Source organism: Passer montanus, unplaced genomic scaffold (assembly GCF_014805655.1).
Source record: "Passer montanus isolate IOZ18808 unplaced genomic scaffold, ASM1480565v1 scaffold10, whole genome shotgun sequence".
In the NCBI taxonomy this organism is placed as follows: domain Eukaryota; kingdom Metazoa; phylum Chordata; class Aves; order Passeriformes; family Passeridae; genus Passer; species Passer montanus.
In genome coordinates, this window is record NW_024356505.1 from 5,672,641 (window position 1) to 5,700,243 (window position 27,603).

At 40.1% G+C, this 27,603-nt stretch overlaps 2 protein-coding genes across 15 annotated transcripts in view; one reads left to right on the forward strand and one right to left on the reverse strand.

Annotated features, from left to right (window-relative positions):
• The window catches only part of TOP2B (DNA topoisomerase II beta), a 61,637-nt gene extending 45,659 nt beyond the window's left edge, over positions 1-15,978 (forward strand). The window contains exons 21-36 of one of the 4 annotated variants that reach the window (XM_039705176.1): positions 28-259; positions 1,643-1,777; positions 2,209-2,409; positions 4,055-4,250; positions 4,400-4,491; positions 5,618-5,773; positions 5,903-5,986; positions 6,894-7,091; positions 7,423-7,567; positions 8,820-8,978; positions 9,764-9,971; positions 10,478-10,560; positions 10,875-10,985; positions 14,186-14,302; positions 15,180-15,277; positions 15,491-15,976. In XM_039705176.1, the coding sequence (XP_039561110.1) occupies positions 28-259; positions 1,643-1,777; positions 2,209-2,409; positions 4,055-4,250; positions 4,400-4,491; positions 5,618-5,773; positions 5,903-5,986; positions 6,894-7,091; positions 7,423-7,567; positions 8,820-8,978; positions 9,764-9,971; positions 10,478-10,560; positions 10,875-10,985; positions 14,186-14,302; positions 15,180-15,277; positions 15,491-15,652 (2,377 nt within the window). In that variant the 3' untranslated portion in view covers positions 15,653-15,976. Of the gene's footprint in view, positions 1-27; positions 260-1,642; positions 1,778-2,208; positions 2,410-4,054; positions 4,251-4,399; positions 4,492-5,617; positions 5,774-5,902; positions 5,987-6,893; positions 7,092-7,422; positions 7,568-8,819; positions 8,979-9,763; positions 9,972-10,477; positions 10,561-10,874; positions 10,986-14,185; positions 14,303-15,179; positions 15,278-15,490 lie in introns of all 4 variants that reach the window. The other 3 variants (XM_039705187.1, XM_039705194.1, XM_039705202.1) reach the window with 3 other exon arrangements.
• Positions 15,979-17,012: 1,034 nt separating this feature from the next.
• The window catches only part of RARB (retinoic acid receptor beta), a 323,420-nt gene continuing 312,829 nt past the window's right edge, over positions 17,013-27,603 (reverse strand). For all 11 annotated transcript variants that reach the window (XM_039705235.1, XM_039705215.1, XM_039705224.1 and 8 more), the window contains 3 exons: positions 21,972-22,176; positions 20,511-20,669; positions 17,013-17,458 (listed from right to left, as the gene is read on the reverse strand). In XM_039705235.1, the coding sequence (XP_039561169.1) occupies positions 17,262-17,458; positions 20,511-20,669; positions 21,972-22,176 (561 nt within the window). In that variant the 3' untranslated portion in view covers positions 17,013-17,261. The remainder of the gene's footprint in view (positions 17,459-20,510; positions 20,670-21,971; positions 22,177-27,603) is intronic.

The window sequence follows — 27,603 nt, forward strand, 5'->3', positions numbered from 1 at the left end:
ATGGTTTTCTTTTTCTTCTTTTTAAAGCCCTTTAGCAAGGCTACTTTTTCCATCAGTGGATGACAACTTGCTTAAATTCCTGTATGATGACAACCAACGTGTAGAGCCTGAATGGTATATTCCCATCATTCCCATGGTCTTAGTAAACGGAGCTGAAGGAATTGGCACTGGCTGGGCATGCAAGCTTCCAAACTATGATACCAGAGAGATTGTAAACAATGTCAGAAGAATGCTGGATGGCCTAGATCCCCACCCCATGGTAAAAAATAATAGTATTTATTGTTATTTTTAATGTGTGTACTTACAAAATCAATTCCTATCTCTCTAGAACTTCTCTAATTACTGGAGCATCAGAGTTGGTTTATCCCAGTAATTTTATGTAGAAGCTTTGCTTGACTGTTGGGATGAGGCTGGGGAAGTTGACTTTGAAGCAAAAACATTGCTATTTGTATTTTTAGCAGTTATTTTAGGGGACTTTTTGTTCAGTCTGCTGAACAAAAGTTACAAGCCTTACAGGGTAGTTGTGTGTGACATGGCAGTAGAGTAAAAAGTTGTATCACACTTTCTTTTTGAAGTTACTACTTAAGTATCTTCAGCTAAAGTTAGCATTTCCTTTCTCTTGTCTGAATTGTTCTCTGTTTTATAAATCTGTAGGCAGAGGAAAAGATATTGCTGCTGTTCGAGAAAATCAGCAACTTCTGAACTGCATTTAGCTTCTGTTTATTCAAAATTTTAGAAGTCCCAGAAATGGTGTGAAAAAAATTGGACAGGAAGAATACCTGTAAGAACCCGCAATGTCTTTGACCAAGAGATGAAATACAGTTGAAATAACCTTAATTTTACAATTGATGAATATTGCTGCTTGGCTGTGTTACTAAGCCATAGAAGCAGAAACATCTTTTCTTCCCTATTTAGATCACAGTTCACTGAGTGTGCAATATCAATTTTCAAGACATAGTGGCTTTCCTTTTTCAAATTTTTGGGAATAATGAGATTTTTTTTTTAATTAATGCAATCTATTGCCCTTCCTTTAGGACTCCTAGGCCTTCTGTGTAGTCTCACAGTCAATTGAAGCTCACTGTGCTTGAAAGAGGCAGTTCTGCCTCCATCTAGCTCCTTTCTGTATGCTGGTATGTGTTTGTGTCAAGCTGGATAAGGAAATCAATCCTGTTAAAAAAAATTCCTCAGCCTGTTAGTTACAATTTGACTTGGATGGGTTTCACTATCTTTGCCAAACAGCACAAAATGAAAAAATGCACCACTTGTGTAAAGTTATTGTGGGATGTTAATCTGCTTTCTGTCATGCCTTAATTGTGCTTAGAGCTTTCTTTAAGAAAGAGGAAGAAAAAACCAAACTAAAGAATCAAAACAAAACCCCACCACCTCAGTGGCTTCAGCTGCATCTTTTTAACAGTTTTTCTACTCTGTGGACAGCAGGATAATTGGTCCTGTCACTTGCATGTGTGTATTCTGTTTTTTCTGTAGTATTTTTCCTACAACTTCAGATTTTCACAGTCTGAGAGGTGTGTTGACAGGTTAGGGCAATATAGTCATAAGTGGATGGAGTATGGAAAAGAAATATTTTTCTGACATTTTATTATAAAGATCATTGCCAGTTTGATTTGGTTTTTTCCAATTTCAGCTTCCAAACTACAAAAACTTCAAAGGAACCATTCAGGAACTTGGTCAAAATCAGTATGTAGTGAGTGGTGAAATATTTGTCGTGGACAGGAACACAGTAGAGATTACAGAGCTTCCTGTAAGGACATGGACCCAGGTGAGTAATAGTGAAATACATTTTAATATAAACAAAAAGGGGTGAAGGATTCATCATTAAACTATTTAATCCTACCTCTGTGTGAACTTCTAACACAATTTTTCATTATATGTATACGGAAGGGAACATGGTTTATTCTGCTGTGTGCTTTTGTAGAAGATGGTTCTCTGTTTGTGCCATCAGCTGTTCATGCTACAGAGAACACCTGCTTCTCCTGCTTAATCCACTTTACAGTAGGCTTTTCTGTCCTGGTTTCTGCTTCTTATGTTTGTGCTACTCTTGGCCTGCATTTTGCAGGTTATACTGGTTCTCTAAGCTATAAGTGGTACCAGATGTAATGCACAGAGCTTTGAAAATTTATGTTGTTCAGTTGGTTTGCAGTTTTAAGGCATTTCAAGTGGTTCTGTTTTTTGCTGCCCTATTTTCAACAGGTGTACAAAGAACAGGTTCTAGAACCTATGTTGAATGGGACTGAAAAAACTCCAGCATTAATTTCTGACTATAAGGAATACCACACTGATACAACTGTGAAATTTGTTGTGAAAATGACAGAAGAAAAGCTTGCACAGGCAGAAGCTGCTGGATTGCACAAAGTCTTTAAGCTTCAAACAAGTCTTACTTGTAATTCTATGGTAACTTTTTCATGTTTGGCTATCAGAATCCCTACTGTTGCTTGTTGTAAAATCAAATGTTTTTGTAGTATACTTTGGTTCTTGGTATTCAACAGTGCATTGGTATTTGAAATTGTTTCAATAGCAGAAAACTGTAATGATTAGCAATACTAAGTCAATATGAATAAGCAAATCCATTTTATGATGAGTCTTTCAAATAAGACAGGCCTGGTGTGGTTGCCTTCCTGTAATTGAAAATCTACTGTGCAGTGAACCAAAAGTGGTTAATGCAAAGTAGATCATACAAATAACTTTCTGCCATATTATAATTAGATTTGAGTTTTAAACTTGAGACAAATTACGTTTTCAAAATTGCACTTTCTGCAGGACTGTTACTCTTCTAATATGAGTTAAATGATCCAATGTTTCCACCAGCATAAATCCAATTTTCGGTGGTAAGGTATAGCAAACACCATTCTTAAGCTGCTGAAGACATAGTAGTGCTGTAAATTACTAAGAATATGAATAAATATATATATGTCTGTCTATTCTGAGAGGGATTTGAATGTAAGTTAATTTCTGAGAAGATTCCCAAACATCCTCTCTTTACAGATACTGGGAAAAACAGTCTGTTTTTAATGGCCGGTGCTACTTTCAGATACTATCACAAAACACAAATATCATTATTGTTGCTATTGCTTTGTACATCAAAAGCTATGTGAAAATAGGTTAAAAATAAATTAATGACCATAGGATTGGAAAAGGAAACAGGCCTTGCTCAACTGATTTTCCAGGTAGTACTTGAAAAGCCAATCTACCAAATCAGAGTGATGGTATTTCTCACATGTTTAAACAACTGTAGGAACTACTGTGAGAATCTGTTGTCAGTTTTACATTTCACAGATTTCAAAATGTTTTGCAGCTGAATTCCTGCATTTTCTGCCTGACAAAATAAATAATAAATTGTAAAGGCTGCTTTCTGTACCTGTGTGGGAATTAATCTGCCCTAGTGTAAGAACCTTAAAAAGTTATGTGGGCTTGGCCATTGTCCCCCAGCTCCCACATAGCTGTTTTGGATAGATGAATTATCCCCTAGAGGGGTTTATTTCTTTCGGTTGACTATGGAGGGCACCAAGGGTGACTAGTTCACCTATAAATGTCTAAACTGGAGATGTCAGAAGCCAGACAGGATTGATTCCACCTATCAAGTAAAAATGATTTCTTACTTGGTGCTTGAACTTGAAGGATGGTAGTTTTCACAGCTGAAAAGTGACAGATTTCACAGCTGAATTGAAAGATTATTAAGGATTATTAAGCTTTGCAACTGTTATATTTAATAGTTGTGAATCATCAGTTGCCGCTGAACTTGTGATTTAATATGTAGATAAAATTAGTCATTCAAGTGAATTCAGGCATATTTCTCTATATGGCTGTCTTTTTGTTTGATTGTACTGCCATAAATCTCATCCTAAATCTCTTTGTGAATAAAAATAGAGACCATCCAGCTCTGTGCTGTGCAGCTCCAAAGTGAGGTTTGAGTTGACACTCCTCGAAATACCACTTTTTGTATGGTGCTTTTATACGTGCAGTAGAACTGAACACTTACACAAGGGCTAACAAAGTTTGAGTTACACAGCCTCTCTCAAGTCTATCCTGTATTTTCTAGGTGCTGTTTGATCACATGGGGTGCTTGAAGAAGTACGAAACCGTGCAGGACATCTTGAAGGAGTTCTTTGATCTGCGGTTACATTATTACAGCCTGCGCAAGGAGTGGCTGGTGGGGATGCTGGGTGCAGAGTCCACCAAGCTGAACAACCAAGCTCGTTTCATCCTGGAGAAGATACAAGGAAAAATTACCATTGGTGAGTAAACAGAATTGTTAACAGTGTGGGGAAATCTGGATAGTATTTAAGTATAGCAGAAAATACTTACATGCAAGATTTTAATGACACTGACTTTCCCTTTTATTTTTTTTTTCCTTGCCTCCTCTGTGTTTGTGTGTATCTTGTAGAGAACAGATCAAAAAGGGATTTGATTCAGATGTTGGTCCAGAGAGGTTATGAATCTGATCCAGTAAAAGCCTGGAAAGAAGCACAGGAAAAGGTAATAATCTAGATACAGATGTTGATTGATGTTGTTACTGTTGTAAATTATATTGGTTATTTTCTAGTAGTCTAACTTAATTTATAACACACACATAGCAATTAAAAAACATTATTCATTAGTCCTTATTGGCTTCCATTAAAAAAAAACCATTGAACTTAACCCAAAAATAAAGTCACATAATACTGGTATTGTATATGGATAATGCTTAGAAGAAAACTAGGTAGTACAAGTCTGAAAAATGAGGTTGCATAGGACTGAATTTCTTAATGTACCCAAATCAAAACTGGCAACTTGATTTCTGACTGGCTGGTACAGAAAGTGCTGCATCACTTACCCCACACACACAACTAATTACTAAATGTAATTATTTCTACCTAACTTATTAATTGCTTTTCTGTAAAGAAACATGCATGTTACAAAGCTATGACTTTTAAATTTATTGTAGTAAATTTGACCGTGACCTTGACCTATATTTGTTTCTGCTTTTTTAAAAACCAACCATTTTTGTTGTTCCAAAAGAGAGGCGTGTCGAGTTTAATTTGAAAGTTATATCTCCATTACTATGGGCAGATGGAACTGCTTTGAAAAGCAGCTTTGAATTTCTGTCACCCATCCCTTTTCTGTGTCTTTGCCATGTTTTAGCTATTTGTTTTCATTTCACATTTGTTTTGTATTTTTGATACTGTATTTTAACTCTGTAAAATTATTTCTATTTTATAACAAAACTGTTATTTAGAGAAATTGTGATCTACTTTCAAACCCCAGTTTGCACATTTGGGGCTTTGATACCAGCTGTTATTCAAAGCACTGTGCCCATTTTCTAAAGGAACACTTATCTGTGAATACCCAAAGGGCAAATGTCTCAGCCCTGAGAGATGGGTGGGACAGCACCAATATGGTGCTCTAGCACAGGTTCAATTTGTTCTCTTAAATCAAATGATTAAATAATCAGCTCTAGAAGGTCACAGGAACACGGCCTTTTGAAAAGGTCCAGAAAACGTTCAGGTTGTTGAATCTGTGAGGGGACACCTTGCTACTCTGTGGTGGTGCCTTGGAGCAGTGTCACAGTTCATGCACAGAGCTGGGATCACTAATACTTGTAACTGGGAATATTTCACCTCAGGCAGCAGAAGAGGAGGACTCTCAGAATGCAAATGATGATGCTTCCTCTGCCTCTGGTCCAGCCTCTGGCCCTGACTTCAACTACATTTTGAACATGTCCCTGTGGTCACTCACAAAAGAGAAGGTGGAAGAGTTGATCAAGCAGAGGGATTCCAAGGTTGGTACACCTGGAAGGCTTGTTCTGAAATGGCACAGTAAATGCTGATGTGCCTCTTGGGAATATTTACTCTTCAGTGGCAATTGCTTTAGTTGTACTTACATTCTCTGTACTACTTTCGTGTTTTAGGAGAGAGAACTAAATGATCTTAAAAGGAAATCTCCTTCAGACCTCTGGAAAGAAGATCTAGCAGCCTTTGTTGAAGAGCTTGAAGTATGTTTTACTTTATATATATTTCTGAAACATGAAATTCATATTAATTGAATTAAAAACATTAATAATAATTAATAAAAATTAAGAAAAATAATTTTAAAATACTACATTTTTAATCAAATGTAGATTCATTTCATAATATAAGGGTAACTGAGAAATCAGTATTGGATATCTGTGTTCTTAGTAGTGTTTCTCAGGGATTGTTTCTTGCATCTATCCAATTTAATGTTTTTTCCAAGTCAGTGATATTAAAAGAAAAATAACCAGGAGAAAGTTAGTGTTTAGATGACACAAAATCCTGTGAGTAGTAACTGATAATGGTAATAATTACAGTAGTTCTACATGATCTAATTTTTTGTGAGGCTGTGAGTATTGCCAAATTCAGAAGTGTACATTCAGGAATGAAGTGTGTAGACTATAAATACTATGTGTGGGGTCCTTAGTTTGCCACATCAGTAATTCTGGAAAAAAGATAAAGTCCCTTTGGTGAATAACCTGCTGAAACTCAGTTTTCCATGTTGTCCGAAAAGGGCTGGTACAATCTTTTGAAGTGAAACACTTCAAAACGAGATGTTTAAGTTATATGCTGAAATAATGGATACTTACAATAGTACCAGACACATAATTGTGAAATAAAAACTTAAGAAAGATTTTTCAGTGTAACAGTGTCCAAAAGTTTGTATTCTTGAATTAAAGTCTAGTTTTTAGCTCTACAGGGTAATGAATTTACCAAAATTAAGTGGACACTGTTCCAGAACTGAAAATTGTGTTCCAATTCAAGTGAGATTTAAGGGGAGCCTTATGCTCCATGTAAAAAGGAGCTGAATCTTAAATAATCATCATGGTCCACTTTGTCCTCATTGAAAAATAACGTGTTTCCCCCCTCCTGCCTCCCCTTGTTTGTTAGAAAGTAGAAGCACAGGAAAGAGAAGACATTCTGGCTGGCATGGTTGGCAAACCAATAAAAGGCAAAGTTGGGAAACCCAAGATGAAGAAGCTCCAGCTGGAAGAGACCATGCCATCACCATTTGGCAGAAGAATAGTTCCACAGATTACATCTGCCATGAAAGCTGATGCCAGCAGGAAATTGCTGAAGAAGAAAAAGGTGAGCCAAAATGACTGCTACAGTTAAATGATTTGTTATTTAACTGGTGTATTTTTCTACTCCAGTGGCATAAATCCAAATTACCAGATCGTCACTGGTGCTGTATTTGCACTCTTTTGCTGACCTAGTGCATAAGAAATTTGTACTGGATTTCTTTTACATTTGCAAACCTCTCAAGACTGCTTATTGTCCAGGTGTTTCTATTGAGATAACTTCTTTCCAAGACTATTCAACAAATGTTGAAATACTAGTCTACATTCATCATCTGCAAAACTATTCCAGTTCAATATTGAAATATAAAGGTGTAAATTATTTTATTTTGCAATTTTAGGGTGAAACTGATTCTCTAGCAATAAAAATGGAATTTGATGAAGAGTTTGGTGGTGTGCCAGCTGAGGGTGGTGGGGATGACTCACTGAATGCATCAGCTGCAGCAGCCAAAACCCCTAAACCTAAGAGGGAGAAGAAGGAGCCTGGTAAGACCCTTGCACAGCCATAGTTCACCTTCGTTGTGAAGGTGACCTTTGTATTTACTGGGCATGAAATGCATTTTTAACACAATGTGAGAAGGGAAATACAGCACAATAATCAATATTTCATCTGGATTTCTTCACTAAAATGAAATATTTGAAAGTACTCTGAAATTTCTTTGTATAAACTACTTTCCTGGGCATGATGGATCTTACATTTTCTAAGTTTGAATTTATTTTTTTTTTGGGGGGGGTCTAAATCTTCAAATTTGTGTATATCAAAGTAGATTATTTTTACATAATGAGTCTAATTCTTTGCAAACTGAAATGTCTCATTTGTGTGCTCTTTGATATTGAAGGACAGGGCAGTCACCTTCAGCCCCTCAGTCTGAGTAATAGTATAGATTGTAGAACTTGATTAAATAAGTGTAGTTTTTTATTGACATATTCAGTCATTCTGACTTTCAGAAAGTTGTGGGTGCTGTGGTTTGGCAGGCGACCAACGTTCACTTCCCCATTTCCTCTGCTAGGAGAATTTATTATTGCTGTTTGAGGAATACACAGTAACAGGGAGGCACAGCAAAAAAAGAAAGCTGGAGACAGAAGAGTAGGTTTAAGTATGAAGGAGTTTATTTTTATAGAAAAAGGGAGAAAAATGTGGTTGCGCAAATAATTTTTCAGAGATAAGATCTGGTTTTAATTACTCAGGGGATTATCCAACCTGAGGAGATTCACTGAGTACAGCTATGACTGACTTGTCTACGTGCAGCTCAAATCTCCCACAGCCACTGTTGAGCCTGGGCCAATTAGCCCAGCTTGACCTGAGCCTGCCCTGCAATTGGCTGACCACATTTTTACCCCCTCCCCACCACAGGATGTCCTCTGCTTCCCATGTTTGCTGTATTTTTCCAATAACTGTTTCTGATCATGTTCCCTGAATAATGGAAAACTGCACATTCTTTCCCTGGAAAACTCTAGCAACCTTTAAAGAAACACAAGTTTGATGGCAAAACTTAAAGTTAGATACTTTATATTTTTCAGTCATAAAACATATTTATTTGGCAGCAGCTAGTCAGGTTCTGTGGGAAATAATTTCATGGTAAATCTTCTTTCAGGGAGGAGACATTTGGAGGAGAAGAAAACTTACAATGTTTAAAGGAGAACTACTTCAGATGAAAATTCATGCTACATTTGTAACAATTAGGAAAGATGAAACTATTGTTAACCTGACTGCAGTAAATGCTTTTACTTTTGTCAGGTGCCAGGGTAAGAAGGACACCATCATCCACAAAATCCAGTGCAAAAAAGGTGAAGAAACGAAACCCATGGTCAGATGATGAATCCAAGTCTGAAAGTGACTTAGAAGAAAATGAGCCTGTGATTATTCCCAGAGACTCTCTGCTTAGGAGAGCTGCAGGTACCCAAGATTTTGTGAATTGTGTATTGTGACTGAAAGTTTCAACTACAAACCCACATTTTCCTTTGACCATAGGACTTCCTTTAGGACTTAACTGCCTACAGGTAACTTGCATTACATTTTCTTCACTGTGTGAAGAATACTCTCAATGTCAAGATCAGGAATTTCTTATGAAAGATTTTGTAATTTGAATCAGAAATCTTGTCCCCTACTCTAATACTAGAATAGAAATTACTCACTAAACTAGTGAATTATAGAAGAAACATACACAATGCTATTCTTATTAAAAAAATTACTCTGATACCATTATACTGCCAAATAAGGCCTAAAAGGCAAGTAAAAAATTATCCAGAAAATTCTGAACACTCCATGAAAACCAAGACTGAAAGTTTGGAAAATATATAAGTATGTGATGGGTTAAAAAAACCCCACAGAGTTTCTGGAAAATTAGGAAAAATGTTCAAATGGTGAATTCAAGAAAGCTTCAATTTTAAGTGAAGGATTCTCATTCCTTAAAAATACTGATGCACAATGTCTCCATAATGCCTTTAGCTGAAGGTGTCTGGGCAAGCCACAAGAGGTGTTGGATTTTAGTAACATCTAAATTATTTTTTTTTCAGCCCTTTATTCTTCCAGGCTGAAACAAATTTATTGTTCACCACTCTTTTGTCTTGTGTACTCTGACGTAGGGGTTGTTCACTGACTTCCACTTGGATTTGTATATGTATCTGTATTATATAACATGAAAAACTCCCCTGAATTGTGTATATGTGTGATTTTCTCAGCTGAGAGGCCCAAGTACACTTTTGACTTCTCAGAAGAAGAAGATGATGCCGACGATGACGATGATGCCAACAATAACAACGATTTGGATGAGCTCAAAGTAAAAGCCTCTCCAGTTACAAATGACAGAGAGGATGAGTTTGTTCCCTCAGACAGTTTAGAAAAAGATGAGTATGACTTCTCCCCAGCCAAATCAAAGCCATCTCCTGAGTAAGTATTGTAACTCAGTAGCATTTTTTTATTAATAATTTTTTCAATGCAAAAGTGTCTGAACAAAACTGAGAAACATCAGCCTGTTACTTCTCTACATGCACCATGAAAAATAAAATGTGGAGGAATTCAAGTGTGTGTTATCTCAGCCTTGCAACTCACCTATGCAGGGGGTGACTCATGATTTAAAAGAATAATACAATAACATATAAAAATAGTTATGATACACTGTCTGTAATATAATCTGCTAAACTATGTTTTTAAAGGTTCTCTGTTTTCTGTCTTGTGCCAGTCTGGTATAGAGAACTATTGAAAAAAAATGTAATTCTGTTAATTTGAAATGCCTGGAGTTCTTGACTGGATGTCAGTTTTAGGGTTTGACTGCTGCAAGCAGATACAAAAATGCTGGAAATGTTAAAACAGGATTTAAATTTTGCATGGATATTACATACTTTAGTATGCTTCATGTAACTCATGTAATTCCCTTTTTTTTTTTTTTTGCTAAGTAGAAAAACATCTCAAGCCAAGAAAAATCAAGATTTTGGGAACATCTTCTCTTTTCCATCATACTCTCAGAAGACGGATGATGGTGAGATTGTTTTCACAGTTCCATTTAATTTTTATAGCAACTATTAATGGGATGCTTTGGGGAGTGGTACACACAAACTTCACAGAGTAGTTGCAGTATAAGGATGTCCACATCCTCCCTCTTTATAAAGGGGAAAAGTGCAAGAAGTTCTGATCTTTAGAGGAACAAAGCTTGTATCATAGGTAAGGAAGTCCCAGTACATCCATAGCTGTACACAAACACTTACTTGAGATTAACTTTTACTGTAGTTAATATTGATGTAATTAATATATGCCATGAATGGATCTTATTCTAAACTTACTCTGTGATTGTAGATACAACAAAATTGGACAGTGATGATGAGGATTCTGCTCCTGTTTTCTCATCATCTTTTGCCCCAAAACAAACAGAGAAAATTCCAAGTAAAACAGTAGCTGCCAAAAAGGGTATGTATAGAATTGGTCTGGAAGCCAGTCCTTTTATTTGAAAGTCATCCATCTTCACCTTTTCATTGTCTCTTCAGTCTTCAGAGTGGGAACTGCTTTCATTTATTTTGAGCTCTGTGAAATTCAGCAATAGGGTATTTGAACTCATTGAAATTCAGCAATAGGGTATGAACTTTCTCCAGCTCCTTAATAATATTAATTTGTTTCTTTCCACTGGCTACTTTGTAGTGTCAGAACTTCGTACCTTCCGTGTCCAGAGGTGGTGTTCAGCCTTCAAATAGTTTAACTAATGGGAGGTTTTTAGCTTCAGGGGATAAGTAAAGTGGAGCATGACACCAGGAGGTGTGGAATATCCCTTGGGTCAGTTGGAGGCAGCTGTGTAGACTGTCCCCTCACAACTCCTTGTGCACCCCCAGCCCCTTGCTGGTGTGATAAACAGAAAAGGCCTTGAGTCAGTGTCAGCAGCAACAAAATATCGCTGCATTGTCAACATCATCTCCAGCCCAAATACAAAATGCAGTCCCGTACCACCTACAATGAAGAAAACAAACTCTGTCCCAGCCAAAACCATCATAGAGGGCTATCACTTTTTCTTCTTGGAACAGAGCAAGAGTCTGCTCAGACTTCAGAGGTATAAATTCTTTCATTTATTAGTCAGCTTTTAGAACTTTCATCTTGCAGCATTTTTTCCTTATGATACTGAGGCCTTTGTTTTTAAAACTTCTTTTGACCAAACTTGCAGCTGAACTTAATATATTAATTCTTCTGTAAAAAAGGTACTTCAAGGAGAGTGACAAGAAAACAGCCAGTTACAATAGTTAACTTATTCTCTTAAAAATGATAACAAAATGTTGTTTTCTATTTTAGACACCAGTGAACTGCAGCATCTTTTCACCCTTTGTCCCATTGCCTCCCTGTTTCTAATCTATTTCTTGATACATTGTGTCCACTTTAATTTGTTAACAGTTAAATCAGTGAATGCCTGAATACTTCTCAAACACTCCCAGTTGTTGGTAAAGTTCTGTGGTACAGTAAATAAAGATTGCATACAGAAATAACTGATCTCTAATAGAGTAGTCTTTTATATTGAATTTCTGTACTGCAGCAAATGGAAGCGTGAACTCTGTGTGCAGTAGCTAGGCATGGATGCAGTTTAACATTCAGTCTTTCTCTCTCTCTCTTTTTTGAGGGTCTGGATGTAAGTGAATTGTCATTAGCCTAACTTGAAACCTGAAAATAGAGCTGTGATCTGTTTCTGAGTTTCTCATTAATCTGTACACACACAAAATAGGTATAAACAGGCTCTCTTGCAAGCAAGAGTTAAATTTTTGCCTTCTGAGTAGCCTTAGGGGCACTCTCCTTCTCAATGCATGGAAACATGACAGGTTGCTTTCACCAGTTATCAGTTCTTCTTTTCTGCCCAGATCAGACATGACCACACTTTCCTCCTCACAGCTGGACAGTTCAGTGATAGCCCAGCAGGCTGAGTTCATTGGTCATCTGGTTACCCTTTTCGTACTCTCTTTGATTCTAAGTCCATCTTCATGGACTTGGCAGCAGCCTCCTCAGAACCCATTTTCTGGTGATGTACTATTCCACCCACTCACCCTCACACTGGGAGTGCTTATTGTGTGTGGCTGAAACAATTGTCCCAGAGTTGTTTGATTTTCTGTGACTTCAGACTCCGATCAATTTGGGATGAAATCTCTTGACCTCTGCTGTTCACTACAGAGGATCAAGAGACAGCTGAACTTTTCCATGACTATTTGAGCTGTCTGTGGTTTTAGGGCTTTGTAGTAAAGACTAAGGGAAATTTGAAAAGCAGGCTAACTCTTGATAAGCAGCTACTCAGCTTGAACAGCTTTGAACAGCCCAGCTGCTGAGATTGTAGCAGCGAGATCTACTCTTTGCATCACCTGTGGGACTGATAGGTGACTGGACTTCCTGCCAAAACCTTGGGCTTCTTGAGAGCCTGTGTACATTGATTGTGCTGCACACTCTGTTTCCTGTCATGGCTGTTTCCTGTCATTCCTGTTTCCTAGTGGAGAGCTTGGCTGAGCTGATTTGCCATCAAGCTGCTGTCAAGAGATCCTTCACACTTGTGCAGCCATTAGGGGTGTAAGTTAAAGCAGCCGATGAGAATCCCCCTGTATTTAGTACAGAGGGAAGTCAGTGTTCTGGACACTATTCCTTTAGCCACCAGGTAACAGCTAAGGGTTTTGCTGTCCCTTGGACAGAGCCACTGATACCAGGCTCTGTTTCCAGGGAAGAACAAATCCAGTGTCTGTGGCAGTGTGTTGTACCCCTCTGCAGTTCAAGGCATCATAACCAAAATGCTTGTGGGGACACTCTCTTGTTCTCCAAACACATCCCCCTTGTGATCCCATAAATTAAATTTGAGTTCTCACAAGCATCCACATTCCTGGTATCTGGAGTGTTTGTACTTGTGTCTGAGGCAACTGTGGCTGGTAGAGGGTAGGTCAGGTGTGTATCTGAGGTTTCTGCAAGAATCACTCATCTGTAACCCTACAGAACACATGACCTGGTGATCTTAAGGGTCTTCCATGGCCTAAATGGTTCCATGATTCTATCCCTTAATACCCACTGTGGGAACATTCCAATCACCATCTTTTAAAGACAGCCAGATTAGTTGTGTGGCACTGACTGAAATTCTCCAGGAAATGCAGAATGTTCCCTTCGTCTCCTTTCAGCATTTTCCAAAGTTCCTTTTCACTGAGATTGAGAGAAAGCAATGTCACAGAGACAGAGGCACTGCCTCCCAAATTCCTGCTGTAATCCTGGGGAAAGCAATCCACAGTCATACCAAACTGAAGGCAAAAATGTCACTAGCAGCTGGATACTGTAATGTATCCAGACATGGTCAAAGTATCCAAGCTGGAGCACTTCTCTTGCTGCTTTACCTACTAGTAAACGGTTTGTACTCAGAAAGATGAAACAGAATTCGGCCAAGGACCCTGGAATAGTACTGGGTGCACCAGTCCTTCTCAGAGCTGGACACAGGAAACTTCCTGTTTATTCCACACAGTTCCAGCATAAAAGCTGAAGTATGTTTTCCGCAATGCAGAAATCACTCATCTTGTTGTAATGTCTGCCATTTGTGCTATAATTGGAGTACCTAGTACAATTTAATATGTCCAACCAGTTTGTGAATTTAGTTAGTATCTTTTAACTTCCAACAGCAAAACTAGATGCGCCTCCTAAGCCTAAAAGAGCTCCCAAGGCCAAGAAGGTGGAAACTGTGAACTCTGATTCAGATTCAGAATTCGGCATTCCAAAGAAGACGGCAGCACCCAAAGGTAGGAGTCACACCTGGGCTCTCTGGAGCACAGGGCTCACAATTATTGTAAGAACCACAATAATTGTGGTAAGTTAAGAGCACATGGATCACTGGTAGATCACTCAGCCTTTCCTGTGACAACAGTGTATTATTGACTTTTTGGCAAACCACAGGTGGAGGTTTTATCTGACCTTCACTGTTGGGAATGCATTTAATAGCTGCACCCCACACATCTTGTCTTCCATTCTGTTGGATACTACTAATTTTCTTTGAGCTCAACTGCTTCCAAGCCAGTAAAATTCTGGTAGTAATTGTAGTAAGTAGCACTTTCTGGGTTTTTAAGCCCATTTTTTGATATCCTCGTTCTCTGAGTCCTCACAACACAGCACAGCAAGCAGCATAACTGGAGGAGTCTGTGAAGTATGTGCCAGTGTTGATGGTTGAGGTTCAAAGTAAATTTACTAAATAGTAATGGTGAATTAATGCTGTGTAATCAGTGCAGAAGGTGACCAAGGACTTGTAGTTCTACTTTGGTGTAGAAGTCATTTGATCTCATGAATTTTGTCCCTGTCTTGAACTGAAAGCTTGAGCTGTCAGGGTGAATGGTGACTGTGGAACAAGTAGAAAAGATTTAAAACTGACAAAATAAAAAATACCTGTACTATACTTACTATACTGCTAAAGTAACTAAAGTAACTTCACTAGGGAGTTTTTCAATACCTGTACTATACTGCTGTTGTGAAGCAGCTTGAGTTGTAAACTGGGTTTTAGCTTAACATGTGGACATACTAAAGTAACTTCACTAGGGAGTTTTTCAGTTTGATGAAGTCTGGAATTTATTTTAAAAAAAACCAAAACAACAAAGCAACAAAGTTAACTCATAATCTCTGACCTAGGAAAAGGCAGAGGGGCAAAGAAAAGGAAAGCATCTGGTTCAGAAAATGAAGGTGACTACAACCCTGGGAAGAAAACACCCAAGTCCACACCAAGCAAGGTCAGTTCCATCTATGGTCTCTTCTCTTTTTAAAAAGATCTTCATGAATTCACATAAAAGTTAAGTTCTTATAAGTTGCTAATATGGTGTTGGGGGCTGAGGTGTCTTTAACAATCAGATGCTAGAGAGGTTTTTAGTTTTTTTTTCAATTCTGAATATTAAAATGGCAAATGTACAAGGCATCACAAATGATTTGTCTTTTGTTTTCTAAAGAAATCCAAGAAGGCCGCTTTTGACCAGGATTCTGATGTGGAAATCTTCCAGTCAGGCTTTGCCTCCGAAACTGCCCCAAAGCCACGGACAGGCCGGGCTAGAAAAGAAGTGAAATATTTTGCAGAGTCTGATGAAGATGATGATTTTGATATGTTTAATTAAGTGCCCAAAGAGCACAAAAATGTTTTCCAACAAGTATCTTGTGTTGTCCTTTTGTCCCCTCTGTTGCAAACTTTTGTACATTTGACTTATTTTATGTGATAATGTAATTGATGGTTTTTATTATTGTGTGTAGGCATTTTAACATTTTGTTCTTACACCTACAGTTTTATGCTCTTTTTTACTCATTGAAATGTCATGTATTTGTCTGACTGGCTTGTAGAGATGTTCTAGACAGCTGTGCTAAAGCACATTTTAATTGTCATGGTTGCAAACAGCAAACCTGCTTTTTGAAATGAAGTTTAAACATTAAAAAATGGAAAACTACCGTGTGTGCGTGTGTGTGTGGAAAATTTGGGCTAGAGGGACTACTTCTACACAGTTTTTAAAATAAATATATTTTATTCTTTGCCAGGAGACTCCATGGAAAAAGGTAAACAGTATATGAACATAGAAAGCATTGTTAAACAATCTCAATGTACAAACAGAGCCAGTGAAAGTACATCACAGACTTGCTAGAATATATAAAAAAAAAAAATTCCACTAGTGCTTTAAATGAAACCTAAGAAACTGACACTTTAAATCTGTTAACCATTCTACCACAGTTTTCACTCTGCTTCATGGTGATTTAACAAGGCCAAGAAGGCAGATTCTCTCCTTGTGTTTCTGGAAGTCCTAGCTGTACTTCCTTAGCACCTGGAAGGCTGGAAAGCCCAGCTGATTCCTGGCAGTTGATTCTTAAGGAAATACCCTGGACTCAGCGATTCAAAAGCTGTAAGTGAGTCTGCTGGTTATCATCCCATGAAGTTTCCCTAATGGCTTGTGAACAAGTAAACAAGAACATGGTAACACTGAAAAGTGTTTCTGCCTTGGAGGCTATAGCATTGCTGTCGAAATGGAGCAGGTAATTGTGGAGCTAGGTCACCAGCCAGCTAAGAAACCACTTCTTTAAACTTTAAAGTGACATTAACAGTGGAACAAATGACATCTGAATAACTGATCTGGCAGTTAATGCTGACACTGATACCTCTTCTGCTGGGGCAGTGACGTTTTGTATACTTTTTACAAGGAAGGAGATGCAAACTGAGGGCAGCAAGGACAAGTTTTCATATTTCAACTAAATCAGACGGTCCTTTCAACTTCCTTCTCTGGATGTGTACAGTAGTCCATGTCCTGTGGTTGGTGTCTTGATCGTTTTAGGTATGAGAGACAAAAGGAAAGCACCAAACATCCAGTATGGAGAGTACAGCCATACATTTGTATGTACAAAGTCATCAGAAATGCAACCAGAATTTGAAGACTGAGATCTGTCTTGTCACCATGCAATATTGAGTGTTCAGAGAAGAAAACAGAAGCTTAACTATTTTTTTTTGCATGAAATGGCTGATTTAGAGTTTCAAAAGTTTGCATTTTCTAGTTTTAAGAGTTTAAACAGCAAGGAGTATATATCGATACATATGAAAATTTCTTGGTCCTTGTTGAGTTTATCTATATATATATACATATATAGATATATATTAAGTCCAGAAACTAAGCAGCAGTAAAAATGTTTTCTTGCTTTTCATCCCTGTACATAAGGTATTAGGAATGTCTGAAGTAGCTGGAAAATGTCTTATTCCACCATAGGGGATTGACTGACACTGCTGTTATCCACTGAACTAGGTGAGATACTGGGACTGTGTTCTGCAGTATTTCCATTTGAGGTTGGTGTCAGTGGTTCATGTCCTTCAGAGTTCTCCAGCATTTCCTGAATAAGAGGTGGCATGGATCCAGGAATTTCCATTTTCAATGTAATGACACGTTCTGCACCTTTAAAAAGAAAACACAAAATCCTTCCCATGAGCATGATTCATACAATTTCCTTTCTGTTAGCATTACAGGAGTAATTTCAGGGTGTATTTTGTTAATAGATTTGGTGTCTCCTTCTATACTTGCACACAAAGGTGTGTGAGTGATCTGCTTCATGCAGTTCAGGAGGGAGCTTGATGAGTACTCCTTAAAAATTAATTCAAATCTATCACATAGCAACTGATATTTCAATACAGGTAAATTGGATGAGCTGCCTATTTTTAAAGAAGGACCCAAAATGGCATTAAATTATACTGAAAAATTAAATTAGGCTGTGATCATGTCAATGTCTTTTTAAACTGGAATAACATTTAGTCTTCATTCTGTACTGGTTCTGCAAAGAATGACAAAAATTCTGTCTGTGTTAAATAGGTGAGATGAATCCTGCAAAAGAACTGCAGTGATCTAAGTCAAAATGTTTCCTTCCCATAGAGAAAACTGTGAAATGAGATACAGAATTTAACAAACAATTGTTTTAGAAAAGAACACATTCAGGCAAAAAGGTACTTTTTGCACGGGGGGAAGCTGCCTTCTGTATTCTTCAGGCATCTTGTCTTGTGCTAATGAGCCACCAAAGTGTGCAGGAGCCTTGAGGAGTGCTCAGCTCTGCCTCTGCTGAGGCTCTTTGAGCTGGGCTTGTGACAAGTTCCAGGCATTTGTCTGCAGAGGGGGCTCAGCAGGTGAGTGCACACAAAATTACTGCCTCAGTCCTGCCCACTCAGACTGGGAGCCCACAACAACTGGTTTAGGGAGGAAAGAAAGCCCAGCACGAAGTCTCAGTGTGTGGTCAGCAGGCAGGGGCACAGCACGAACACAGGCAGCACTGAGGGAACTCTGCATCAAGCAATTTATAGCCATAAACTTCAGCATTCCTGTTGCTCAGGATTCCTGATCATCTTAAAATTGGAGTTCAGTGGAAGAGGAACCTGTGTTTTTTAAACAACAAGAAGAACCCCAAAAAAATTACAGAGAAAATAGTTTGGTTATTGAAAAACCATTGTAGAAGAGTGATGCTTTGGAAATAAATACTGTGCTTATCCATGCTGCTGCAGTGGGCATGCTGGAGAGAGCACTACACACTCCAAGCTGGAAGGAGCATTTAAGTGTTTATGCCTTACATGAGGAACATTGAAAAAAATCATCTACAAAGGCAATGATTGACTTTTCAAGTGGCTGCTGACTTAAGAGTCTGAAATAACTGTAAGGGGAAAGATATTAATGCAGAATGATGCTGAGAGGTTCTCCGAAAACCAGCTGTCAGAGCTGTGCTGAGGAGCTCAATTTGGCCATGTTAAACACCTGCTTTCCACTGTTCTGTCAGGTGCAGTGAAGTGTTTGTGTGGTCATTCAGTGCAAAGCCAGAGAAATTTTTCAGGTTTTGCATACTTCCAACTTAATCAGAAGATAACTCAGAAGATGAGAAGAACTCAGAATTGTCTTGCTTCAGTCCCACAAACCCTTCACCCTTTAGCTGCAATAGCTCTAATGCCAAAGCAGACACTCTCAGTGTTTCAGATTAATGCTTGCTTTGGTGTTTGCTTTCAGGGATCAGGTGCCATCCAAAGCCATTATCGTCTAACGTACATCTTTTAAAACGAAACTCAAGACATCCCCAACCCTCCAGGACATCACCATCCTTTGGTATGATTTAGTTCTACTATGAAACATTAATGATATAATTAGAGTTAAATACTTATGTCAGAATGAAAAGAAGCCTTTCTTGTGAATGGAATATAGGGAGTTGTGTTCTTGAGGAGTGTGAAGGCTCTGGTAAAGACGAAGGGAAGTGGAAATGGATATCCCAGAAGTATAAACAGTGGAACAAAAGGGCTCTCCCAAATGCTTTTATAGCTCAGTACTGCTCTAAATTTATTTTGTAGATTCAGTTGGATGGAGCTTGTTTTACTTGAGGGTAAACTGCAAGCTTTAGATAACCTGGTAAAGTGGTTCCTTTTTAGGATACTTTTGCTTCTAGCTCTGGTGTTTCCCTTCCAAGTTACTTCTTTTGGTTCTAATCAATCCAATTAAACTGCTCACTTCTTTTTATAAAGATAGCGCTAACTTAATCTTTTAACTTGGATTTATTTTGTTTGAAGTGGAGCAGTTAAGGTTTAAATTTAAAACAAGCGTGTTGAGTGAATTATCTGCTGGGTTTTTCCCCCCAAGTCTTCCCCCAAACTGTGTCAAATGAAATTGGTAATCTTCCTAAAAGCACAGGTCCAACCTACACAGCTACCTGTACATACAAACTCGTGTGCCTGCTCACCTATCAGGGGTAGCAAATCTGTTGCTGAGTAAAGCAGAGTAAGAAGGTGAAACTGCATCAGCCACCATAAGAACAAGAACTGTTGTGCTTTAGACTCTCTATTTTCAGACTAATACATCAGAGAACCTGTTCTGATCAAGTGAGAGCATTCAGCTACACCAGTGCTTTAGAGAATGTGTGGCAGTGCTTAGACTATGAATTGCACAGGATCAATCCAGCACATGCAAGACTGCATAAAATGGTAAAACTGATCCATGTTTAGGTATGGTTCATTTGGATTAGAGAGGCTGAATGTCCAAAATGCTGGATCAAATCAGTTCTATATCTCCAATACCTCAGACCACAGTTTAGGGGAATTTTGGTTGCACAAGTGTTTTCTGCAGTCTGTAACCAGACTTTTTAAAAAGCCATTGGTGATACAAAGCACATGTTGATCTGAACCACCTTGTAAACATTAACAAAGGTTTTATCTTGTCCTAAAATGACTAACAAAGACCTCATGCTAATGATTTGCTACTACTTGCACCTACAACATCTTTTTCACTGTCAGTTGCATGGAGAATGGAGCACCATGCATGTTTAAAGCAAAACCAATTTCAAGGCAGGAATTACGTAAAGAAGCTGGGAAGAATCAGGTCACGAGGACCTTTCTTTCTTAGATGTGTTAAAAAAAATAACAACCCAGGTGTCTAGGCCAGTTCCTCTGAAATGCAACAACTCCTGTTGAGTTATTAGGAGAAGCCATACCTTTTGCACTGATGCTACGAAGATCCGTGATTTTCATTAAGATCTTTGGGAACATATGAGGCTTGTTGGGTCGTCTCTTTCGGATATAAATTTTCAGTGCTTCAAGCAAGGGTTCCTGAAGCTTATCCACTTTCATTGGTTCTTCAAGGTCCTGGCGATCTGTAGAAAAGTATCATATCACTCATATGATTTGAAATATTTAATTTTTAAAATAAACTCCAAATCACAGAATCTACACTGTGTTTTCGATTAGAACTCCATGAATTTTGTTCTCCGCTAAACAATGCGCACTCTGTAGTGAGCATTCCATAGGAAGAGGATAAACCACAACTTTCTGAAACATGGATTAATCTTTTTCCTTGGTGACTGGAAAGGTTTGTAATGTGGGTGGTCAAGAATTACCAGTTTGCTCTTGTACCTCACTCTTCAAGGGGGAAACACCCTACTGCAAACAATATTTTGGAATTAATTTTATATATGTCACTGATAGGCAGTCCAGGTACACAGAGAGGTTACAGCTATTTTTTGTTACCACTTGTACAGTAAAGTGAGTTACCATCAGGAATCAGCAGATGGCAGTGCTGGCTTGGATGACAACAGATGCCACCCCTCTGCACCAGGACACACGAGAAGTCACATATCACTGACACCTAGGAGCCCATCAATGCTTTTAATGGGTTAGGGTTAGAGACACATAAAATCGGAATGATTTTGTACTAAAGGGCCGCTGCCAACAAAGACTGACTCTTGTGTTTCAAACACTTGCAGCACCCAGTTTGTGTTTCAACAATATGGCCCAGCTATACAAGGTGTGCTTCTATTGCTAATCCAGATTTTGTCAAGGAGGAGAGAGACCAAGTGATTAAACCAACAGAAATTTACAGATTATTTTGCAAATTATCCGATACTTCACTTTTTGTATTTTAAGCCTATGATTTTAATTGACAATCACTCTTTTGAGCTCCCTTCAGCCCCAGTTTGGAAGTATAACACATTTTTTTGCTAAAGAAAGTTATCCCCAATGGCTTCCACGTGACTGAAACCAATGCAGATGCACACAATTATATTTATGTGTAATTGGGCATCTTTCTGGAAGAAAGCTCACTCATGCAGGTACCCATAGACTGGTTAGCAAAAACACAGCAGGACCTGATCTCCAGAGGTCCCTCCCCACTCCAACCATTCTGTTGGTTATCTCAATGCCCTTTGTCAGGCAAACAATAGGACTGGTTGCTTGACAGAAGGATTTCAGTACTTTTTTTCAAATTATCAATAATAAAACCAGTAACTATCACCAGTGGAAAGCAAACTTTTAGCATTAAGTAGCTTATATAATACATACAATAATGTTACAAATCTATATATAATATGTTTAAGTAAAGGAAAGCAAAACAAGTAGAACATAAATGAAGACATTATCATGTCCTTTTGAAAGGCATTAGATTTCATGCAGTACGATACCTCCACAGATTAGGCAGATGGCACTAAGGAGACCTGTTTCTGTATCATCCATTTCCAAAGGCAGGAGCTGGTTGGCAAATGTGAACACGAGATCAGTCAGCGGGCCAAATCCGGCATTGTGCATCTGAGTTCGGTTTAGGGTAAGGCCATCTGAAAAGGTCATGGTGTCTTGTTCCGGTGTGTATCTTGTGCAAATTCTAAGGATCTGTGGAAAAAGAAAAGAAAAATGTAATCTGAAGAATTTAATCCATGAGAGGTTTGTTGCATTTTCTTAGTGTGGCAAATGACTCCATAGAACTTCAGTACTTGGCCACGTCAGAACAATCTGAAAACAAACTCCAGTTTTGAAGAATTTAATCCATGAGAAGTTCGTTGCATTTTCTAAAGCGGCGAATGATTCCGTGGAACTTCAGTACTTGGCCACGTCAGAACAATCTGAAAACAAACTCCAGTTTGTGCAGTTCTAGCCGCACAAAAACTCTCAGGTACAACACAAATATACTCTATTGACTATGTCTATTCCTTGTAACACAAACCTAAGGACAGCAATTTCCCCCTAGTTATGAAATAATCAAAACTTTGGAGAAACTCTCACCACCCAGGTCACCAATACTACAGTGATACCCACAAAAACAATTCTTTTATTAGTCTGCCACTTGCACCTAACTATAAAATGTGACTGATCTGATAAATTGCTGATCTGACCCAACCAGGGCCTGAGCATCTCACCTTTTTGAAGAAAGGCATATCTCACTGATTTTGGGGATCACTTTTGCACAGCAGCACTTCCCTGGGTTGTATCTTTGACAATGACAACGCTGTGGGAGTGGAAGCTTGTGGGAGTGAGTGTGGACAGCTGTGAGCTGCTGAAGAGACAGAATTTTGGGCTGCCTTCCCCTCTTCTGCAAGAGCAGACAGACAAACACTGCCATGAGGACAAAGCCCTCTATCTCCCCAGCAGCTGCAGGTAGGGTTTCCTTGGAGCACGCTCGCCCTGTCAGCCTGGGAGTTTGCACCCAGCGGAACATCAAACTCTGCACCTCCAAACACCAGCACACACTACTCCTGGCAGCCTGGCCCGTGGTCTAAGGAGTTGGCTCAGCTTTTCTTCTCTTCTGGTGGTTGCTATTTCTGTGTGCTGTAATACCAAACCTCCTCACCAGCCCGCTGGCTGCCAGCCTTCCTGCCGGCGCTGGCGCTTCCCCCTGCGGAGCCCCAGTGGTGGCAGGCCCTGCCTGCCTGGTGCGAAGCCGCTGACAGCGCCTCATTCCTGAGCACGCCCGGGCAGTGCCGGCCTTGGCAAGCCCGCCTGTACGCCGACAGCCACCCAGTGCTGACCCCAGATCAAAGAGCCTTCGAGGGGAGCACGGGGATTCACACCTCTAACTGGGCACGGGGGAATGCAAAACACATGAATAAAACACCGAGGATGCTCCACATTTTGTTAGTAAATGCCTCTGGGGTAAGGGCAGCGTCAAGAGCGCTGTCACAGCAGAGGTGGCAGCACGGCCAGAGAGGCAGCGTGTGCGTGAACGCTTCCGCCTCTCAGGATGTGTGCCATGATTTGTGGCACCGGATCATTTGTACAGCTGCAATTAATGAACAGGGCCGTAAGGACCAAATAAAAGAGGGGTCCATCATGTTGACATATTTCTGTTATATATATCAGTGCTTAATGTTTAAAATAATCAGAGGTGGGAGAGGGCTTGTGCCGAAACTAAACTGAACTGAAACCCTGTCGAAGTCAGGCTGATTAGCTGAGCTAAGACTACAGCTGTGTTTTTTCAGGGCTTGACTGTATTTATTTCCCATCCTACTTGGTTTTAAAGATACAACAAAAAAGATTGACATGAATATAAGAGAGCACTGGGAGAATTTAATTACTCCTGTAGCTTCTGAGGCTCTGAGTCAGAGGCCCCAGCACATGGCAGCTGACCAGTCTGGGCTTGGTTCTCCCACTTTCATCTTCGCCTGGCAACACTGCTCAAATAAACAGGGAGGAGAACGAGGAGAACACTGTCTGTAAGACACCTGTAGGGAAGCTTTTGTTTCTCTTCTTCAGTTCCTTGGTAAGATACTTAATAGGGCCTATTTCTGCAGATAGATCTTCAACTGTTTTCTGTCTCAGCAATAATCTTATCTCACATTCTGGGTATACATTGAAGTACTGAAACTTTGTGTGGTTGGACAGGCACGTATGACATTGTTGCCTTACCTCCGAATTAGAGTGAGTTCTTCAAATTACTTAAATCAGTGACCAAGAGCAGAATCAGTGACCAAGAGCATCACAAATACAAACACACAGCACATTAATTCCTCAGTGACCACATATTGCCCTTAATATGCCATCTTAAAAGTGTGTGGTTGCTAGATTTTATGTAGTAGCCAATGTATTGTTCAGGATCATTAGAAAAAATTAACATTATAAAGCCCAGCACCCCGTAAGTAAGAGGCAGCATCTTTACCACACTCAGAACTGCCAGTGACCACTGGCCATGCTCTCCCCTGAAGTTCACAGTGGGTTGCTCTTTTAAATCATTAAAAGATTGTACAGAAAGCAGAAGAAACATGAAGAATACCTGGTGTTCAGGAAAAGAAAGGTTCCAGAGCTACATATTTACTGTGACACCCAAGAGCTGCTTGGTTCACCTCTCTAATGGCATGCAAGAGGAATTGGAGTGCAGCTCTTCCCACCTGAGGCCTGCACAGACAGTAGCTGCCTTCCAGTAAGGATGCATGGCTGAAGAAGATCATGTCTCTAACTCTGGGAGGAACAAGGCTCTGTACTTCTTACCTGGTACTGCTTTTCCCTTAGCTCAGCCAGGCAGAAAGGCAGCCCCTTTGACTCCAGTGCTATTTCAATTGGTAAGCCTTGGCAAGGAGAGTTCCTCCCTCCACAACATCAGGACTCCCTTCCCAACAAATTAGCAGAGCAGGATTGGGAACTTAATTGGGCAATGCCATGGGGTATTCCCCAGGCTGCCTGCAGCTTCCCCGGCAGCTGCCCAAGCAGGGCTGGCAGATATGGATCCCCCAGATCCTCCCTCAGAGGGTAGGTCTGGACACCAGCTGCCACGGAGATCCCTGCCCAGAGGGACTGGGGTGCCCTGGAGCGATGTTCCCAACAGCCCAGAGGCTGAACACATACGCACCAGGCTGCTGGCTGCCCCACAGCAAAGCTCCCTGTGCTTGTTTCCCAGTGCCACAAGCCCCACAGTGTTTGGGGGTTGCATGATAGGAGTGCTCAGCAAAGAGACCCCCAGGGCTAAAGCAGAGGAAGAACTTCCAGGCTGAATCCTCATTGGGAGCAAATTTGGGTGAGGTTACTCAGCCTCAAGCCAGCCCCTGTGGGCATGCACAGAAAGGGACCTGCAGGGCCCGGCAAAATTTATAATGAAAACATGAAGTCGGGTAGGATTATCTACCTGCAGGCTTAGGCAGCAAGCAGGACAGGTTTTTGTTGAAGGCAGCCTTCAGGCCTTCGCAGCCCAAGGGCTGCACCAGCCGTCAGCCGGGGGAGCCCGCAGCGGCTCCGCTGGGCACCGCACGGCCGAAGATCAACTATGTGTTCTCAGCAATGCACTTAACTTGACTGCAGCAATCAGGTCTCAGGTTTCCTCTGCATTCCTTTGACATTATCCCCCAACACGCTGTTATTAAACTCCAAGACAGATCATTTGAAATAGTGTTTTTCTTTTTTGTTGTTTTTCTTTTTTTTTTTTTAATTTCTGTCCTTCATCAGGATCTGTGAAACGCCGTGGATATTGCTGATTGTTGCTAAACTGTTCTTGGGCAAATTTCCAGTGTCAAAGTAAAGCTGATTTCAAGCTCATATTCACTGAAGAACATATGGGAAACATCAGCACTTCAAAATAAGAAATCACGGTATCTTTCTCCATTTTAAACTGAACTCCCAATGTCCTCAGTGTTGTTTAGATTTTGCAACCAAGCCAAGTATTTTAGTTGTCACTCTGCTCTTAAATGCCACTTGCAGCCATAAATATGGTTTTCCCTCATTATTAAAGGCCTCTTTGTTTTAAGGAATATTTATATATTAAAGCATTAGGGATTCATATGAGCCTGTCATAAAGTGCAAAGCAAAAACCCTACCAGAGGCACCAAACCAAAGTCAGCCAGAAAGTTGCATTTATGGCATTGCCGCTACCACAGAATTGTTACTCATTTTAAACAGATTAGGTAGGGCAAGCTGGGCCTATTTTTTAGAGAAATCCAGTTGTTAGACACTAGCTGCCTCAGCTGGCTGGGCCAGTGCCTTGAGAGGAGAAACCCAGGCAGGTGACTCTGAGGCAGTGATGCCTCATGGCGCTGCCAAACCCCGTCAGCACAGCTTGTTCTGCACACACAAATTCCTGCCTGGCATTAACACACGGGGGCTTACCACAGAAAACAAAAATTACATCATTAAGGATTAGCATTCAAGGACTTCTCAGGTTTTTATCCACTGGATTTAAGATAGACTGGACTCTGGATTCTTTCCATATTTGTCTTGCCAGAGCTCAGCAAGGCTAGGGATGCTTGGCTGCTGCTGGGCCAGTGTACCAGCAGACAAGCACTCACTTTTACAAGGGTTATTGACTGAATTTTAGTAATATTTATTGCTAAAACTTTTGGTACCAGACAAGATTCAAATTCCACAACCCTCATTTGGCACCTCAAACTGCCTCAGGAAGCTTGATGTTTTTTCCCTTCCAGAGTTAGTGTTTGTTTGTACATAAAACAATTCTTTGGCCCACTACCCATTGGAGTTTACTGAGCTCCTGGCACCATTTCCTTTGTCAGTCTGTTTAAGAGGGCCTTAAGTATGCACAGCCACAGGAACCAATTGAGCAGAGACCTTGGCAGGGTCTATAAATGCTTAAGACTCTCTACAGCTGGTGCTGAAGGGCAGGCGGGCAGTGAAGGGGTCCTGCTGGCAGGGAAGCCTGGCCACCCTACCTGGGAGCCCCACGCTGCTCCTCCCACGTGCTGTGGCTCTGGGAACACATCCAGGGCATGGCAGAGCAGCAGGATCATGAGGGAACACTGCTGAGGCTCATGGCCCTGCTCAGCAGAGCTCACACAGCACCACTGGGGGCTCGGTGCAGCAGGAGGGGCAGCAGCGCTCGCTCTGCATCTCAAGGCACCACACAATGAAACACTCATAACTAGGACAACTGGCTTTGGGAGCGGGGGGGAATACGTGCTATTAAAACTGCTCCAGTACTGGTGTTCAGCTTAAATAAAGCTAGAGAACAGCACTGCAGTTCCGATTATGCGCAGGTGATGCTGCTTTAATGGATGCAGCATTTCACAGGCGGCGCGCACACTACGCATTACTGTGTCACGGTAATTATCTCATTTTCTTTTTAAGCAGCACATAAAATAGTCACATAAAGTTTGTGTAAATGTCACACAGGAAGTTAGGACTATTAGCCGTGCCATATCTGTTCGTGAGTTTGGAAAAGCCTCAGGTCCTCCCAGCTGCAGGCTCCTATGGTGCTCGCTATGCCCTGCTCGTGCGGATGTGTCACCTTCTCTGGCTTTGTGAAAAATAAAAAAAGAATGAGCAGGTGATCTGGAATGACAGGCCTCAATAAAGTTTATAACTAGAGCTTGAAATGTTGCCAGTGGC